The sequence below is a fragment of the Panulirus ornatus genome, chromosome 2 (genome assembly GCF_036320965.1).
Source record: "Panulirus ornatus isolate Po-2019 chromosome 2, ASM3632096v1, whole genome shotgun sequence".
NCBI lineage: Eukaryota > Metazoa > Arthropoda > Malacostraca > Decapoda > Palinuridae > Panulirus > Panulirus ornatus.
In genome coordinates, this window is record NC_092225.1 from 102157970 (window position 1) to 102179204 (window position 21235).

General features: G+C 40.9%; 1 protein-coding gene across 1 annotated transcript; it reads right to left on the bottom strand.

Annotated features, from left to right (window-relative positions):
* Positions 1-511: 511 nt before the first annotated feature.
* On the bottom strand, positions 512-16887 carry LOC139753127 (uncharacterized). The gene is made up of 9 exons (XM_071669250.1): positions 16570-16887; positions 13532-13648; positions 8985-9013; positions 8435-8568; positions 6479-6628; positions 4983-5117; positions 3439-3616; positions 2055-2217; positions 512-900 (listed from the first exon to the last, which is right to left on the bottom strand). Coding segments are annotated over exons 1-9 (921 nt in total). The 5' UTR covers positions 16572-16887; the 3' UTR covers positions 512-887.
* Between the last annotated feature and the right edge of the window lie 4348 nt (positions 16888-21235).

Here is a 21235-nt window from a genome sequence, read left to right on the forward strand (position 1 = left end):
AGCCCACGCCTCGCAACCATACAACATTGTTGGAACCACTATTCCCTCAAACATACCCATTTTTGCTTTCCGAGATAATGTTCTCGACTTCCACACATTTTTCAAGGCTCCCAAAATTTTCGCCCCCTCCCCCACCCTATGATCCACTTCCGCTTCCATGGTTCCATCCGCTGACAGATCCACTCCCAGATATCTGAAACACTTCACTTCCTCCAGTTTTTCTCCATTCAAACTCACCTCCCAATTGACTTGACCCTCACCCCTACTGTACCTAATAACCTTGCTCTTATTCACATTTACTCTTAACTTTCTTCTTCCACACACTTTACCAAACTCAGTCACCAGCTTCTGCAGTTTCTCACATGAATCAGCCACCAGCGCTGTATCATCATATAATGATAATAATAGTAATAATAATAATAATAATAATAATAATGATAATAATGATAATAATAATAATATAGATATATAGATATATGGATAACGGAGGAGTCTCTTTATAGGCAGTTTTGTAGAGGTGAACTACGGGGTTGGCTGGGTTGGACGAAGGCCGATTTCTCTCCTGCCTCAAGTGACATTCTCCAAAGCCCTTACTAGTTTCTGATAGGCTTGAATATATAGATTATCTTACCGTAATATCATTAGTATGACTTCAGGTCAAAATAAAGTTAGATTAAGGTAAAAAAAAAGTTTTATCATGTTCAAATTAGGTACAAGAAGTTAAAATACGACGTGCGTTGGTAGACAGGACGTGGGTGAGTGAGGGTAGGCCCTGCAGACTGCACATGCGCCGACCACATATGTTCCAGCTAGGCTGCGAGCTCGCCAGGAGCACAGGTTCAGACACCAACGGTTCACATCTAATTCCTTTGTGCCATTACCAATCATCATCTTTCAGACCTGTAGAGAAATATAGACTACTTGTATCCTAAATGGATCTTAATTCCCATAGCAGAAGCACAGGCACATGATTTAAACGATTCTATTGACAACAAGTTTTATATTATCTTCACTGAATTATTTACATGAAAACCTGAAGCAAATGAATATTGAAGCATATATGTATGAGGCGTAAATTATACCAACATAATGTTTTAACAGATGAATCTGGTTTTGGAGAATTGGGAGACCAACTATCCCTGAAACACAGGCCCAGAATTTGAATATAATCATCATAAAATCTTTCGTGTCTCTCCCTTATACTGAAAGTTTATGACAAAGTCAGATGAAATAACTTCCAAAAGTTTTATGGCTAAATGTCTAACAATACAACATCCCTGAGCGAAAATTGTAGATATATTCTGTTAGTTTCAACAAAGAAACAAGGAAGAGAATTGATATATCTTTGGGAAAATAGTGATTGCAACTAATGTACTAGTCTGTTGTGAGCCAACTGGTGATGTAGTAGTCTGTTGTGAGCCAACTGGTGATGTACTAGTCTGTTGTAAGCCAACTGGTGATGTAGTAGCCTGTTGTGAGCCAACTGGTGATGTACTAGTCTGTTGTGAGCCACCTGGTGATGTAGTAGTCTGTTGTGAGCCAACTGGTGATGTAGTAGCCTTTTGTAAGCCAACTGGTGATGTAGTAGCCTGTTGTGCGCCAACTGGTGATGTACTAGTCTGTTGTGAGCCAACTGGTGATGTAGTAGTCTGTTGTGAGCCAACTGGTGATGTACTAATCTGTTGTGGGCCAACTGGTGATGTAGTAGTCTGTTGTGAGCCAACTGGTGATGTACTAGTCTGTTGTGAGCCAACTGGTGATGTACTAGTCTGTTGTGAGCTAACTGGTGATGTACTAGTCTGTTGTGAGCCAACTGGTGATGTAGTAGTCTGTTGTGAGCCAACTGGTGATGTACTAGTCTGTTGTGAGCCAACTGGTGATGTACTAGTCTGTTGTGAGCCAACTGGTGATGTACTAGTCTGTTGTGAGCCAACTGGTGATGTACTAGTCTGTTGTGAGCCAACTGGTGATGTACTAGTCTGTTGTGAGGCAACTGGTGATGTACTAGTCTGTTGTGAGCTAATAATAAGATGGTCCGACCCAGTGTTGCTTGCCTGTTGACGACGCGACCCCATACCGCCTCGTGGACATATGGTTCCAGCTGTCGCGTGTGCAGCAGCTGGAACCCGTGACAGTGTAGCAGCTGGAAGTGAGTCCAGAGGAAGCTGAAAGTGCTGGTGATCCGGGGTGGGACACCAGGAGGGAGGTTCTCGTTCTCTGAGAGACATTAGAATGAGAAATGTTCAAAGTGAATCGCCATGACGCTAAGAAAGCCTATTTATCATCAACGTTCTACAAGTATTGCTTATTGTGCCAATATTCCAGTATACCCTGTGACCAACTGCTCACTTGAGACCACTCCACTGGTTATTGTAGTCTGCTGATAAGTGGAAAAGATGTTTTCCTTCGATAAATTTACGTTGATTTAGTCAGCGAAATTTCTGTACTAGTCAAAACAGCTCGAGACTTGCTGACATCTGATTGAGAATTTTCAAAATACGTATATTTGTAACGTAAGAATTATTGTTATCATTATTATTATTATTATTATTATTATTATTATTATTATTATTACTACTACTAACACACACCCGACCTGTGCAAGTAATGGCACACCCGAGAACGGGCTGATTGATAAATCTTTACACACAGACATTATTATTATTATTATTATCATTATCATTATCATTATTATTATCATTATTATCGTTATCAATGTTGTTATTATTATTTTATCATTTTATTATTATTATTATTATTATTATCAGTATCATTATTATTATTATTATTATTATTGCTGTTATTGTTATCATATTGTTGGTTATCATTATCATTATTATCATTATCATTATTATTATTATTATTATTATTGTTATTATTATTATTATGATTGTTATCATCATCATCATTAGCTGCCAATCATTGTAGCGGTATATAAACATATTCTCTCTAGTTTTCGATGTCCTTCGTTTGTACTGCATATGTGAAGTTTGAGGTCAATGATAATCACATGATAAGATATTGATGATTGACATTATAACCTTCCTCAGGTGACTGGCCGGCCATCAGGACCAACAAACGATAACATTACATTAAATCAAGAATATGTTTACCAGTTATGAAAATAATATCAAGTGTAACGTTAGTTCAGTTATGATCGGAGAAGCTGGTGGAAAACGTAGAGTCTGGCTCTTAATTATAGTGAAGACTGGTCAATATAATCATATAATCAAGATTCCCTTTCTAAAGTAATCTAGTCCGGATTCTATTATTCAGAATATCACTATATTCAGGTCTGTGCTAGACTATACAGAGACGAGAAGTATGAACCAGGTCTGTATAATTTAGAATTTGATATAGACAAGGATATGATCTTATATCTAACGATGGTCAAAAGTGTATTAGATTTTAGACACACCCCCCTCCCCCCCTCCTTACCACTGGGGCCGTGGTAGAGCCTCATGCTGAACTGCTTGACGTTGTGGACAAGGTCAGGACACGTGGCGAACACGTCCTCCAGCAGGTCGAGTTCGCTGCCCCTGGCGTCCACGCTGAGGTAGTCTACAAGGGAGCGTGTCAGACCCAGGTGCTGCAGGAGGGTCTTGTAGCGAGTTACCTGGCGTAGGAGAGAGAGAGAGAGATGACCTGAACTTTAAATTCTGATGAATCACTACAATTAAGCGTTCATAATTAATTCATACAGCTGGTATTATATATATATATATATATATATATATATATATATATATATATATATATATATATATATATATATATTGGGAGGTGAGTTTGAATGGTGAAAAACTGGAGGAAGTGAAGTGTTTTAGATATCTGGGAGTGGATCTGTCAGCGGATGGAACCATGGAAGCGGAAGTGGATCATAGGGTGGGGGAGGGGGCGAAAATTTTGGGAGCCTTGAAAAATGTGTGGAAGTCGAGAACATTATCCCGGAAAGCAAAAATGGGTATGTTTGAAGGAATAGTGGTTCCAACAATGTTGTATGGTTGCGAGGCGTGGGCTATGGATAGAGTTGTGCGCAGGAGGATGGATGTGCTGGAAATGAGATGTTTGAGGACAATGTGTGGTGTGAGGTGGTTTGATCGAGTAAGTAACGTAAGGGTAAGAGAGATGTGTGGAAATAAAAAGAGCGTGGTTGAGAGAGCAGAAGAGGGTGTTTTGAAATGGTTTGGGCACATGGAGAGAATGAGTGAGGAAAGATTGACCAAGAGGATATATGTGTCGGAGGTGGAGGGAACGAGGAGAAGAGGGAGACCAAATTGGAGGTGGAAAGATGGAGTGAAAAGGATTTTGTGTGATCGGGGCCTGAACATGCAGGAGGGTGAAAGGAGGGCAAGGAATAGAGTGAATTGGAGCGATGTGGTATACAGGGGTTGACGTGCTGTCAGTGGATTGAATCAAGGCATGTGAAGCGTCCGGGGTAAACCATGGAAAGCTGTGTAGGTATGTATATTTCCGTGTGTGGACGTGTGTATGTACATGTGTATGGGGGGGTTGGGCCATTTCTTTCGTCTGTTTCCTTGCGCTACCTCGCAAACGCGGGAGACAGCGACAAAGTCTAAAAAAAAAAAAAAAAAAAAAAAAAAAAATATATATATATATATATATATATATATATATATATATATATATATATATATATATATATATATATATATATATATTCTCTCTCTCTCTCTCTCAAACTACTCGCCATTTCCCGCATCAGCGAGGTAGCGTCAAGAACAGAGGACCGAGCCCCTGAGGGACTACCCTCACCCGGCCCAATTCTCCGTTCCTTCCCTTGGAAAAAAAAAAAAAATATATATATATATATATATATATATATAAGGTGCCATCACACAAGCCAGACCCCCCATGTAACATCGAGGGAGGGGACGGGGTGTGGGAGAAGGGACTCCACCCTCCAACACACACACAAACACACACACACACACACACACACACGGGGTCATCGACATTACCTTATAGAAAACGGCTCTGCCGTCAATCTCCGCCATCTGTTGGCCGACGAAGGAAGCAAGACCCAGGGGCAGGACCCGAGTGTTGGGCAACTTGCTCAGGTCTCGCGGCTCCTGTAGCGGCTCCAGGGCGTACACCTGCCGTAGGAGAGGTCGCTTTCAGGACGTAGCTACTGATGGTGCGTGCGTGCATGTACGTAACGCTAGGCCACCCTGTTTCCTGGCGGGAGTGGAGGAGAGAGAGAGAGAGAGAGAGAGAGAGAGAGAGAGAGAGAGAGAACAGCAGCAACAGGTGTTAGGTGTGTGGGTGGATGGGTGACCGGCGTCCGCGAACGTCTGTGTTGTGAACACCTGTTGTTCGGGGAACAGATGTGTGCACACACGAACAACCAGTATGAACTGGTTAACGACAACCCCCCCCCCCCCCCGCCAGTGCTGGGGTGGATAATATAATCGTTCTATGTACTTGATCCTCGACGAAGATACGGCTTGTTGTGGCTGAGACAACAACACAAGGCCAACTGTTATGATACAACAACACAACAACAATAAACAATAGAGAGAACAACAAACAACAACAAAATAACTAAGGAATAGAACAACGAAGAACACCAGCGTAGCTTCCATGGCGGGCAAGAACATTCATTCAGTTACGAGAACAATATATATATATATATATATATATATATATATATATATATATATATATATATATATATATATATATATATATTATCCCTGGGGATAGGGGAGAAAGAATACTTCCCACGTATTCCCTACGTGTCGTAGATGGCGACTAAAAGGGGAGGGAGCGGGGGGCTGGAAATCCTCCCCTCTCATTTCTAATTTTCCAAAAGAAGGAGCAGAGAAGGAGACCAAGCGAGGGAAATGGCGAATAGTATGAAAAAAAGAAATTATATGTATTGGAAAAACAAGCCATCAACACCTGGCTCCCCCCCCCCCACCTACACACACGCTCATAATATCAACTGTGAACACTTGCCTTGGTTCCTATCCACCACACAGATGAGAACTTTCCGTATCTTTTATGTTCTACTGTTGGTGTGGACACCTGGCTTCATGACGTCACCTGTTGATTAGCCGTCAAGGTTAGCTGGTTGTTGGCGGGCTTTATACCAGGGTCATTAAGGCCGTCAACATCAAGTTTTTTTTTTTTCCCTATCATTCAAAGAAAATAAATGAATAAACCTTCGGGTGTTCAGGATCATTTTTGAAATTGCACCCGTTTATATAAATATTTGGCTCCTGTAGACATTAAATGTAACGATATATATTTAATGTCTACCTCGTTTAATGCGCTACCTCGCAAATGCGGGAGACAGCGACAAAGCAAAATAAATAAGAAAATAAATAAATATAATATATATACATATATATATATATATATATATATATATATATATATATATATATATATATATATATATATATATATATATATTACAACAATGAGGAAGATCCTGCTACCATACACCCACCTGGCAGCCGAAGTGGTCGAAGTCTTCCTCGAAGGCCCACTTACTGACGCCAATGGACAGGACGAGGCAACGGTTGGCCTTGATATCGTACGCATCATCCAGACAAACGTACTTCGCTTTGTCGCGTCCATCTTTCTGCCCGAACTTTCTCTGGAGGAGGTGAGATCCGAATTTGGTTAGGGATGCGAACAGAGATGGAAGGTGTTTGGCATGGTGAGGGTCTGGTGATGTTTGGCATAGTGAGAGACAGTGTTGGTGATGTTTGGGATGGTGAGAGACAATGGTGGTGATGTTTGGGATGGTGAGAGACAGTGGTGGTGATGTTTGGGATGGTGAGAGACAGTGTTGGTGATGTTTGGGATGGTGAGAGACAGTGTTGGTGATGTTTGGGATGCTGAGAGACAGTGGTGGTGATGTTTGGAATGGTGAGAGACAGTGGTGGTGATGATTGGGATGGTGAGAGACAATGGTGGTGATGTTTGGCATCTTGAGAGACAGTGGTGGTTATGTTTGGAATGGTGAGAGACAGTGGTGGTGATGTTTGGGATGGTGAGAGACAATGGTGGTGATGTTTGGGATGGTGAGAGACAGTGGTGGTGATGTTTGGGATGGTGAGAGACAGTGTTGGTGATGTTTGGGATGGTGAGAGACAGTGTTGGTGATGTTTGGGATGGTGAGAGACAGTGTTGGTGATGTTTGGGATGGTGAGACACAGTGTTGGTGATGTTTAGGATGGTGAGAGACAGTGTTGGTGATGTTTGGGATGGTGAGAGACAATGGTGGTGATGTTTGGGATGGTGAGAAGCAGTGGTGGTGATGTTTGGGATGGTGAGAGACAGTGGTAGTGATGTTTGGGATGGTGAGAGACAGTGATGGTGATGTTTGGGATGGTGAGAAACTGTAGTGATGTTTGGGATAGTGAGAGACAGTAGTGGTGATGTTTGCGATGGTGAGAGACAGTGATGGTGATGTTTGGGATGGTGAGAAACTGTAGTGATGTTTGGGATGGTGAGAGACAGTGATGGTGATGTTTGGCCAAATGAGATAGTGGATGTTAAGATGATTTGGTTTGGTGAGACAATGTCAGCTTGAGACTAAGGTTTTAGACTTGTGGGAGATAGTTATAATGAAAAGGCGCCAAATACCTGGATATACCGATGTTTGTTAAGATGGAGTAATGGAAAACGTTTGTAGATGTTTGTGTTAGCGAACATACGGTGGTAATAATGTTTATCAAGATCACAGAGAAATAGATTCAACTTGTAAATGAACTCACTGTGGAAATATTGTGGAATTATCTTGTACACCAGACAGAATATTTATGAGTAATTGTGACAGGGTTTCATCGTGAGGAAGAGCTAGCGTGTATTGTTTACTGAGAGAGAGAGAGAGAGAGAGAGAGAGAGAGAGAGAGAGAGAGAGAGAGAGAGAGAGAGAGAGAGAGAGAGAGAGAGAGAGAGAGAGAGAGAGAGAGAGAGAGAGTACATAAATACTAGTCAAAAGAGTTAAATCTAAAACTGAATTTCATTAGTTACCGCTGAAGCAGTCCTCTCTAAGGTCCGTTTTCAAATAAAGTTTATTGGTCTAAGAGTCTAATCGCTCACTATAGCAGACGATTTACTGCCTTCACTTGGATCAGAGTCTTGAAAGAAAAAGTCGGCAAATAAACTCACACTAGCTTCATCAATTCCTTCAAGATTAACTTTATCCAAAAGATATACTAAATGAATAAGAAATGGCTCCATTATCTCATTCATTTCCCACGTTGGTTTTCGTTGCTTGTTTACCACTGGTGGTCGGACACTGACAAAAAAAAATCTTTATTTCTTCTTCATGAAATATACAATTTCTCCACACGTTGCTGAATTAACTTTGATCCAAGAGAAACAGGTACAGAATTCATCTCCGAGGTGTCAGTCGGTAAGTCTTCGTCTTCTGTACAGATAAATAACTGACCCAGTTCTTGCAGGCTGGATCCTTCTGCGTGATGTTGAAGTAGTCCAGGAATTGTGAGTCGCTGTTTAGAGACGTCAGGGAACACACTCGTCCATCCACTACCCTCACAGCTTCCTCTCCCTTCTCAAGCTGAGCTGCAGTAAACATAATTAGACAGTCCCCCCCGAAACTAAGTTATTTCATTTAGAAAACGTTTACTGAAGTACTGATTAAAGCATAATGGTTCAATATAATATGATTACCATATTGATGTTTAAAGTACTTTCTTATGAAACGCATAAGCTGTTAATTTTAGCATTTTGATAACTGGTCTCATGATCGAAATACTTCAATGGCTGATGCACAGTGATTAGAACGTAATACTTGAATAGAAAACGAATAATGAGGTGATAATCACTTTAAATGTACTTCGATACTCAGTACATATTGAACTGCTGATGAATGGCAAAGCAGAGGTCCGGGATTATAATCAATTGTCTTAAGACCATGAGGAAGACATCTTTATTTTTGAGTACGATAATAATTCTTTGAGTACGATGTGAACACTCACCCCTGAGAGATGCGGGCCTCTGATCAGGTCTGTGGAAAGAATCACATACAGAACTGACGAAGAGATGTCTGGTAACGTAGATGAACAAAATCATATGTATATATGTCACAAAATCATATGTATGTATGTAACAAAATCATACGTATATATGTAACAAAATCATATGTATATATGTAACAAAATCATATGTACATATGTATATTATTTCTCGTGTACACCATACGTTTATACCACAACTGCCTTGCACTTACCCAACCCACACACACACACACACACACACACACGTTAAAACATGATGGTCCCTGCCAATGAGCAGAGGCTGGCTAACTACTGCCTCCTGTCGTCAGGGAATCTCTGGTGTCTATCAACTGAATCTATCGTACCATCAACCCACCTTAGTAACGTACCTCATATACTACCCTGCTCTCCATACACACGAACATACTAACCCAACCTGTAACCTATATCGTCTCTTCATACTCTGTGTGGATGATGTATGTGTTCAATAACAATCTATGGCTCAGGTTCCATTAACTCTAACTACATCGTCGCGAACCTACGTGAGGAAGTCATCCTCAGCTCTGGTTCTGACAATCTATAAACCTCAACGATAAATTTTAACCTCATCTCCTGCGTCTGTGTCAGCCACACATACATCCAGGTTGGGTTACCGTGATGTAATTTTGCGGCATCTTATCAAACTTAGATGTTGGTGAGGGGTTATGTGGCACGGTCACCATTGCTCGTCAATCACAGTTTTAACATCAGTGTTTGATGCTCAGTTACCGCATCTTGCCTGCTGGACTTGATGCCGTCAACAACAGCTACCAGTTTAATTAGCCACATCGGTCGGTCCTCGGTCTCACCATCCACCCACCAGCACCAGTGGCTTCCCACTCTCGCATTTAATAAATATAAACTTTGAATATGACAAAGGAAAATCGATCATCTATAGATTGCAGTAAATGATGAAATTCAATGATAGATACACTTCTTTATTCATGCAATATGGAACTGAGTAAATTAAAAAGTTACTTGTATGTCTAGCGAAAAGTTCAGAGATTAGCTGCAAGCAATACTTTCTTAATCCACATTCAACGAAGATTTAATTTGTAATATTAGTGGCTGCATAAAAGATTAGACAATGCGGAAACAATGATCAGACAGGGAGAATAATTCTTACAAACAATGTACAAGAAGGTTGGTGGCACGTTTTCTGGATATAGTTGCAAGGACTCGCCACATTGACTAGAAATTCTTTTTTTTTTTTCAAATTTGTTTTTCTCCTTGCATGTTAGATCTGCTGTACATATGCTTTTACTCAGTTTCCTTTCATAACTATAAGAATAGACAACATGGAAGGAGAGAGAGAGAGAGAGAGAGAGAGAGAGAGAGAGAGAGAGAGAGAGAGAGAGAGAGAGAGAGAGAGAGAGAGATTAAATGGTAATAATAATAATAATAACAATGATAATAATAATAATAATAATAATAATAATAATGATAATAATAATAATAATAATAATAATAATAATAATAATGATAATAATAATAATAATAATAAAAGTAATAATAATAATAATAATAATAATAATAATGATGATAATAATATTAATAATAATAATGATAATAATGATAATAATAATAATAATAATAATAATAATAATAATAATAATAATAATAATAATAATAAACACATAAAGAAGTGGGAGAAGTATAAAAGAAAGAGACAGGAGGTCAAGAGAAAGGTGCAAGAGGTGAAAAAAAGGGCAAATGAGAGTTGGGGTGAGAGACTATCAGTAAATTTTAGGGAGAATAAAAAGATGTTCTGGAAGGAGGTAAATAGGGTGCGTAAGACAAGGGAGCAAATGGGAACTTCAGTGAAGGGCGTAAATGGGGAGGTGGTAACAAGTAGTGGTGATGTGAGGAGATGGAATGAGTATTTTGAAGGTTTGTTGAATGTGTCTGATGACAGAGTGGCAGATATAGGGTGTTTTGGTCGAGGTGGTGTGCAAAGTGAGAGGGTTAGGGAAAATGATTTGGTAAACAGAGAAGAGGTAGTAAAAGCTTTGCGGAAGATGAAAGCCGGCAAGGCAGCAGGTTTGGATGGTATTGCAGTGGAATTTATTAAAAAAGGGGGTGACTGTATTGTTGACTGGTTGGTAAGGTTATTTAATGTATGTATGACTCATGGTGAGGTGCCTGAGGATTGGCGGAATGCGTGCATAGTGCCATTGTACAAAGGCAAAGGGGATAAGAGTGAGTGCTCAAATTACAGAGGTATAAGTTTGTTGAGTATTCCTGGTAAACTATATGGGAGGGTATTGATTGAGAGGGTGAAGGCATGTACAGAGCATCAGATTGGGGAAGAGCAGTGCGGTTTCAGAAGTGGTAGAGGATGTGTGGATCAGGTGTTTGCTTTGAAGAATGTATGTGAGAAATACTTAGAAAAGCAAATGGATTTGTATGTAGCATTTATGGATCTGGAGAAGGCATATGATAGAGTTGATAGAGATGCTCTGTGGAAGGTATTAAGAATATATGGTGTGGGAGGCAAGTTGTTAGAAGCAGTGAAAAGTTTTTATCGAGGATGTAAGGCATGTGTACGTGTAGGAAGAGAGGAAAGTGATTGGTTCTCAGTGAATGTAGGTTTGCGGCAGGGGTGTGTGATGTCTCCATGGTTGTTTAATTTGTTTATGGATGGGGTTGTTAGGGAGGTAAATGCAAGAGTCCTGGAAAGAGGGGCAAGTATGAAGTCTGTTGGGGATGAGAGAGCTTGGGAAGTGAGTCAGTTGTTGTTCGCTGATGATACAGCGCTGGTGGCTGATTCATGTGAGAAACTGCAGAAGCTGGTGACTGAGTTTGGTAAAGTGTGTGGAAGAAGAAAGTTAAGAGTAAATGTGAATAAGAGCAAGGTTATTAGGTACAGTAGGGTTGAGGGTCAAGTCAATTGGGAGGTGAGTTTGAATGGAGAAAAACTGGAGGAAGTGAAGTGTTTTAGATATCTGGGAGTGGATCTGTCAGCGGATGGAACCATGGAAGCGGAAGTGGATCATAGGGTGGGGGAGGGGGCGAAAATTTTGGGAGCCTTGAAAAATGTGTGGAAGTCGAGAACATTATCTCGGAAAGCAAAAATGGGTATGTTTGAAGGAATAGTGGTTCCAACAATGTTGTATGGTTGCGAGGCGTGGGCTATGGATAGAGTTGTGCGCAGGAGGATGGATGTGCTGGAAATGAGATGTTTGAGGACAATGTGTGGTGTGAGGTGGTTTGATCGAGTAAGTAACGTAAGGGTAAGAGAGATGTGTGGAAATAAAAAGAGCGTGGTTGAGAGAGCAGAAGAGGGTGTTTTGAAATGGTTTGGGCACATGGAGAGAATGAGTGAGGAAAGATTGACCAAGAGGATATATGTGTCGGAGGTGGAGGGAACGAGGAGAAGAGGGAGACCAAATTGGAGGTGGAAAGATGGAGTGAAAAAGATTTTGTGTGATCGGGGCCTGAACATGCAGGAGGGTGAAAGGAGGGCAAGGAATAGAGTGAATTGGAGCGATGTGGTATACAGGGGTTGACGTGCTGTCAGTGGATTGAATCAAGGCATGTGAAGCGTCTGGGGTAAACCATGGAAAGCTGTGTAGGTATGTATATTTGCGTGTGTGGACGTGTGTATGTACGTGTGTATGGGGGTTGGGCCATTTCTTTCGTCTGTTTCCTCGCGCTACCTCGCAAACGCGGGAGACAGCGACAAAGTATAAAAAAAAAAAAAAAAAAAAACATAAAGAAGTCTGTGTCGCTCGCCTGGTGTGACCACCTCCCCTACACACACACACGCACACTAGAAGGTTCACTGTAATGTCTCTCCCATCGTCAAAGTCTCTTAAAAGGCACCAGCAGAGACTCTTATGAGTCACGTATATCCCAGACACACACAACATTCTACATCCAAAACGCCAAACTCCTCGATATACAAAATTGTTAATAGGTTAGACCTGAGCAGGAACACAATTGGATATGGTAATGAGGGTAATTTATGCATTAGTTACAAATCATTACAACTGAAAAAGTTCGTTACGTTGCCAAATTAAGACGACTGATTTGAATGCGTTGATTCTCAAGTGGGCAATATATCATTTGATGACTAGTTTGCAGTTACATACACAGGACCAGTAAAGGAAATTACCTTCAGTGTTTGATTAAGAGAGAGAGAGAGAGAGAGAGAGAGAGAGAGAGAGAGAGAGAGAGAGAGAGAGAGAGAGAGAGAGAGAGAGAGAGAATGAGCTCTGAAACCATTGCTCGACTAGTTGTTATGTGGGCCTCAGGCCTATAAACTGACTGTTTCATTCAAGGCCGTCAACTTCAAGGTACATCCACTGAACTAGTGAACATTGAACACCTTTAAACAGGGTATCAAAACAACTCCAGGACCATATACCTCTCGCTGCATATATACAATCCCTTGCATACGTCAGTCAAACTCAACTCGGGTGAAGTGAAGAGTGAGGCTTTATACATGTTTAGTCTAAGTAAATCGTCACGTCTAGATGAAGCCTTACACTGTGTAGAGGATGAGGACGAAGAGCATTATTAATGATGTGATGACGACATAGTTCACATCTCGCTTCCTTACTCTCACTGGCAGCAGAAGCAGCTGGGGGCTGAGGGACCACCTCCTGTGGAGAGAGACGGGATTTCATGTCTTTTTTTTTTTTTTCTTCCCTGGAAACTAACTACGTGGAAATGGTGGACTGTCAGCACCTAGTGTCTGGGTTAGGCTAGGAGGATGTTGGTAGATTAGCCACAGCTCAGGTTGGGTTATCGGGACAGATTAGAAGATAAAAGAATATGAGCTCAAGTTTCTCAGATTTCTGTTGTTGCCATGTAAACACTGAGGCTATAAGAGAAAATCTTGAACAACTTCCCAACGTTACTTGATATACAATACTTGTTCTAATTACCTTCATATGACTTTGCCCCTTAATCAATGGTTATGCCAGTTGTGACAGGCCTCCAAACAACCACCCAACCATCTCTACGAGCAGTAACGAAAATCTCAACATATTACATTGTACTTATTCTCGTTAATATAAACTATGATTAACTCTCGTACTTATTAATAAGAAGATTGCAAGAACTGTTGCTTGACGAGAGTCGGCCAATCTACACCAAGGGAGTGTGATGTCAACATAGCTGTCTCATATTCTTATGGACGGGGAGGTGAAGGCAAGGGTGCTGGATTGGCAGGGGAAGATCTACAGTCTGTCTTGGGTGAAGGGAGCCTGGGATGTGTGTGTGTAAATGATAGTTTGCTCATGATACCGGTGCTCGTGGAAGACCCCAGTGAGAAACTGCAGAAGCTGGTCATTGAGTTTGGGATACTGTGTGAGAGGAGAAAGTTGACAACATCCATGAATAAATGCAAAAGCATTTTGTTTAGCAGTGGAAAGACACACGCTAACTGGAGTATGAGTTTGAATGGAGCGAACCTGAGGGAAGTGGGGTGTTTTAAATATATGGGAGTAGATATGACGGCAAATGGAACAACAAAAGACTGAGGTGAGCCATAAGGGAGATGAAGGAGCTTTAGTCCCGGGGGCAATGAGGAGTGTTTGGAAAGAGGTAATTTTCGATGATTGCACAGATGAGCATGACGACAAACACTAGTCCCGTCGGTGATGGAAATGAAATCTTTTTCATTTCATACATAATCGCCATTTTCCGTGTGAGCGAGGTAGCTTCAGGAATAGGTGACTGAGCCTTAGAGGGAACAAACCTCACTTGGACCCCTTTTCCGTTTCTACTTTTGGAAAAAAAAAAAACAGGAAAACGAATTCTGCGTGGATAATATGTAGTGTGATGAGGGTTAATCGAATAAGAAATGAAAGGGTAAGAGAGATGTGTGGTAATAATGACAGTATGGTTGTGAGAACTGAAGAGGATTTGCCAAAATGGCCTGGATATATGGAGAGGATGAGTGAGGAGAGGTTGCCAATGATGGTATGTATCAGAAGCGGAGGCGGCAAGGAGGTGGAATAGACCGAATTAGAAATGGAAGGAGTGGAGAGCGTTTTGAGTATCATGGGACCTGAACATGCAAGAGGGTGTAAGTTAAGCATCGGATAGAGTGAATTGGAACCATTTGGTAGTACAGGGGTCGACACGCTCTCTGGATTAAATCATGTCATGTGGAGCGTTGAGAAGAAACCACAGAAAGGTGTTTGGGGCCTGGTTGTGGATAAGGGACTGTGGTTACAGTGCACTTACTCTGTTCCTGGCGATACCTCGCTAACGAGCGAAACGACATATATATATATATATATATATATATATATATATATATATATATATATATATATATATATATATATATATATATATTTTTTTTTTTTTTTTTCTTTTTTTTGCTTTGTCGCTGTCTCCCGCGTTTGCGAGGTAGCGCAAGGAAACAGACGAAAGAAATTGCCCAACCCACCCCCATACACATGTATATACATACGTCCACACACGCAAATATACATACCTACACAGCTTTCCATGGTTTACCCCAGACGCTTCACATGCCTTGATTCAATCCACTGACAGCACGTCAACCCCGGTATACCACATCGCTCCAATTCACTCTATTCCTTGCCCTCCTTTCACCCTCCTGCATGTTCAGGCCCCGATCACACAAAATCTTTTTCACTCCATCTTTCCACCTCCAATTTGGTCTCCCTCTTCTCCTCGTTCCCTCCACCTCCGACACATATATTCTCTTGGTCAATCTTTCCTCACTCATTCTCTCCATGTGCCCGAACCATTTCAAAACACCCTCTTCTGCTCTCTCAACCACGCTCTTTTTATTTCCACACATCTCTCTTACCCTTACGTTACTTACTCGATCAAACCACCTCACACCACATATTATCCTCAAACATCTCATTTCCAGCACATCCATCCTCCTGCGCACAACTCTATCCATAGCCCACGTTTCGCAACCATACAACATTGTTGGAACCACTATTCCTTCAAACATACCCATTTTTGCTTTCCGAGATAATGTTCTCGACTTCCACACATTCTTCAAGGCTCCCAGAATTTTCGCCCCCTCCCCCACCCTATGATCCACTTCCGCTTCCATGGTTCCATCCGCTGCCAGATCCACTCCCAGATATCTAAAACACTTCACTTCCTCAGTTTTTCTCCATTCAAACTCACCTCCCAATTGACTTGACCCTCAACCCTACTGTACCTATATATATATATATATATATATATATATATATATATATATATATATATATATATATATATATATGTGTGTGTGTGAAACACTTAATCTTGTCGTACACGTATATGAGATATTCGCCTTTTCGCAAATATTTCAGTCACTTTCACCGATTAAATTTAGATGCATCATCTGTTGTAATGTTTTCCAATTACAGTGTAAAGGGAATCAGTTGTGTTACTAACACCAATAAATTACATATGTCATGATTCCATTTCACAGTTTTAGTTCGTGAATTGTTGCTGGTCGCATTAAACTTCAACCGCGCACTTCAGCAACGCGAGGATCTATTATTCTTTGACTAGTATTACGCTATTTTGCAATTACATTTCACGGTGTTGTAGTCGAGTTGTAGACGGACGTGCGGAGCGTCGTAGGTTGTTGCGAAGCGCAGGAAATCACAACAGTTTAGCTGATGACGACGAGTTTCATGCAATCGCTCAGTTAATTGAAGATTACTCGAATTTCCAGCTCGTTCTAATAAGGCTGTTCCCCACTCGTATCAGCTTGAGAGGAAATTTGTTCTCATGCAAAGGTTTGTGGAGGTGGAGTAGCGATTGATGCGTTGTTGTATGATGTTAACTAAGCTTCTACTGCGGGGTAGCCTTGACTACAAGTGGCTCAGTGAGTAGAGGCAGAGTGTAACTTTACGTGTAACCCCTGGAGACTGGGCTCGCGCACACCTGGCTAGGATACGGTCACGGCCACAAACACACACACACAACACACACACACACGTCACTAGCTTGAGAGAGAGAGAGAGAGAGAGAGAGAGAGAGAGAGAGAGAGAGAGAGAGAGAGAGAGAGAGCTTAGATGATTAGGTGAGGTTTTCTACCTCTATTCTAACCCAACAACACATAGCCTAATCAGGAAACGCATTGCAATCGAATTTTATTTTCTGGGCCATCAGAACTGCTGACAACTTCCCTAACACAAGCCAGTACTGGTGACAGTTTCCCCTGCCACCAGGCAGCATTGGTGACAGCTTCCCTGCCACCAGGACTGCTGACAGCTTCATTGCCACCAGGACTGCTGACAGCTTCATTGCCACCAGGACTGCTGACAGCTTCATTGCCACCAGGACTGCTGACAGCTTCATTGCCACCAGGACTGCTGACAGCTTCATTGCCACCAGCCAGCGCTGCTTGACATCCTTCCTGCCACCAGTACGGCTGACATTTTTCAACAGTAGCACTACTGACACCTTCCCTGCTACCAGCACTGCTGACATATCAACAGTGAACTTGAATAAAGCTATCCAATTGGTATAGACCATCACTAATACTAATATTACAACTGTGTATTTAATAAATGGATGATGACATTACTCCAGTCAATATAGTGATCATAATTTTTATCATGATTAAACAAGGCATTTGATTCTTGTCCTGTTCTTATACTATATTTATGTTGCTTAAGTCTAACAGAAAGATCCTTTATCAGTCTGCCCAACATAAAACTTATTATAATTGTTTTCCCATTAAGGATTTAAGCAACGTGGGAAGTAACATGAAATTATTACCAAAAGGTAGAATGAAAAGGGTTCTTGGTGTCAAGGGGAGTTTTGGGTTTAACTTTATAAAAAGAATGTTTTGCCAACTTAAGGAATTTATCAAAGAAAGATCTAGGAAATTTGAACTTGGATCCAATAGAATATATCTTTTGACTTATCACCAGTAAATTCTGAACTGCATATACGTAATGCCCTATTGAACACTGACTGATGATAATTAAACTGTCACGTCGAGCTGAGAAATAAAGAATGTATGAGCATACATTGGTAGGTTTTCTGTATATGCTAAACTTAGAACATGTTTCCATCCCTATGGATCATGTAGTCTGAAAATGGTAACGTACTAGCATTTTCAATTCCTACAGTCGATAGAAGGTACTAAATTGTTAAGTAAGGGGAGAAATGCTTTTACATTTTCATTGAATGGCGAAACACAAAGAACATCATCTACATAACTGAACTAGATTACTTTGGAGAGTAAGATATCCTTTCATAACTTTGTTTTAAAAAATACTGTGTAAAGATTACTTCATATTAGTGAAAGAGGAATCCCATGGACATACAAAATTTCTGAGCATAATGTAATATGTGCCATGTCACGATGGATATAAGGTGAAGGCAAAGGCATTGAGAGAAACAGCATTTCCGTAAATGACGCCAAGCTATTATTATTGTTCCAACAATACAGAATCGCACCTTTAAGAGTCCCGTGCATCATGACAAATCTTTTTAAAAGAAATAAAATTACCTGCTACAAAAGCAACAAATAACACAGATATACTGTCATAATGAAAATACAATTTCCATATAAACTGAAATAATTACCACCACATAATATTCTCCATTCAATTAGAATACAAAATCTTTAATACACACTTTTATCACTTCCAGAAAAATAGACTTTGAAACAAGTTAATGAGTATTATCTAAGACATCATTTAATATTCTAAGAGGCCATCACCTGGAACTTTTGTGAAGAGATGAAACATCAGAACTAACCAGTTTGAACTCAAAATCAAACTATCACTTTCCCTCATGTTCACTACAGAGTATCATCACACTCACGAGGGTTAAGGTTCAAATCCTGTATGCGACAGTCGATGCAGTCTACCCAGTTGTTCATCCACCCCTATGGCTTGGTAAATCAGATGGGTACCTGGCTCAGGCCCTGGTTCAATCCATTGAAAGCACGTTGACGACGGTATACCACATCATTCCAACTCACTCTATTCCTTGCACGCCTTTCACCCTCCTGTATGTTCTGTCCCCGATCGATCAAAATCTTTATTCACTCCATCCTTCCACTTCCAGTTTGGTCTCCCACTTCTCCTCGTTCTCTATACCTCTTACACATATAACTCTGTCTATCTATCTATCTATCTAACTATCTATCTATCTATTTTTTTCTTTTTTTTGTCGCTGTCTCCCGCGTTTGCGAGGTAGCGCAAGGAAACAGACAAGAAATGGCCCAACCCACCCCCATACACATGTATATACATACACGTCCACACACGCAAATATACATACCTACCTATATATATATATATATATATATATATATATATATATATATATATATATATATATAATGTCTTGGACAATCACGTTTACCAAATGGCGTCCTAGCTTCGTCTCTTCGATGTATATCAACTGACTGTTATATTTCTCTCTTGTGTCTCCCCTGATGATGTGATTATTACACGAAAGTGCACTTGGGAACTTATCGTGTTTCATTTTCCCCGTGGACTCAGGAATATTATCAAATCATTTTCCCTAACCCTCTCACTTTGCACACCACCTCGACCAAAACACCCTATATCTACCACTCTATCATCAAACACATTCAACAAACCTTCAAAATACTCACTCCATCTCCTTCTCACATCACCACTACTTGTTATCACCTCCCCATTTGCGCCCTTCACTGAAGTTCCCATTTGCTCCTTTGTCTTACGCACTTTATTTACCTCCTTCCAGAACATCTTTTTATTCTCCCTAAAATTTAATGATACTCTCTCACCCCAACTCTCATTTGCCTCCCACTCTTCTCATGTCACAAGCATCTTTTGCGCAATCCATCACTGATTCCCTAAATACATCCCATTCCTCCCCCACTCCCCTTACTTCCATTGTTCTCACCTTTTTCCATTCTGTACTCAGTCTCTCCTGGTACTTCCTCACACAGGTCTCCTTCCCAAGCTCACTTACTCTCACCACCCTCTTCACCCCAACATTCAATCTTCTTTTCTGAAAACCCATACAAATCTTCACCTTAGCCTCCACAAGATGATGATCAGACATCCCTCCAGTTGCACCTCTCAGCACATTAACATCCAAAAGTCTCTCTTTCGCACGCCTGTCAATTAACACGTAATCCAATAACGCTCTCTGGCCATCTCTCCTACTTACATAAGTATACTTATGTATATCTCGCTTTTTAAACCAGGTATTCCCAATCATCAGTCCTTTTTCAGCACATAAATCTACAAGCTCTTCACCATTTCCATTTACAACACTGAACACCCCATGTATACCAATTATTCCCTCAACTGCCACATTACTCATCTTTGCATTCAAATCACCCATCACTATAACCCGGTCTCGTGCATCAAAACCACTAACACACTCATTCAGCTGCTCCCAAAACACTTGCCTCTCATGATCTTTCTTCTCATGCCCGGGTGCATATGCACCAATAATCACCCACCTCTCTCCATCAACTTTCAGTTTTACCCATATTAATCGAGAATTTACTTTCTTACATTCTATCACATACTCCCACAACTCCTGTTTCAGGAGTATTGCTACTCCTTCCCTTGCTCTTGTCCTCTCACTAACCCCTGACTTTACTCCCCAGACATTCCCAAACCACTCTTCCCCTTTACCCTTGAGCTTCGTTTCACTCAGAGCCAAAACATCCAGGTTCCTTTCCTCAAACATACTACCTATCTCTCCTTTTTTCACATCTTGGTTACATCCACACACATTTAGGCACCCCACTCTGAGCCTTCGAGGAGGATGAGCACTCCCCGCGGGGATATATATATATATATATATATATATATATATATATATATATATATATATATATATATATATAGCCCACGCCTCGCAACCATACAACATTGTTGGAACCACTATTCCTTCAAACATACCCATTTTTGCTTTCCGAGATAATGTTCTCGACTTCCACACATTGTTCAAGGCCCCCAGAATTTTCGCCCCCTCCCCCACCCTATGATCCACTTCCGCTTCCATGGTTCCATCCGCTGCCAGATCCACTCCCAGATATCTAAAACACTTCACTTCCTCCAGTTTTTCTCCATTCAAACTCACCTCCCAATTGACTTGACCCTCAACCCTACTGTACCTAATAACCTTGCTCTTATTCACATTTACTCTTAACTTTCTTCTTCCACACACTTTACCAAACTCAGTCACCAGCTTCTGCAGTTTCTCACATGAATCAGCCACCAGCG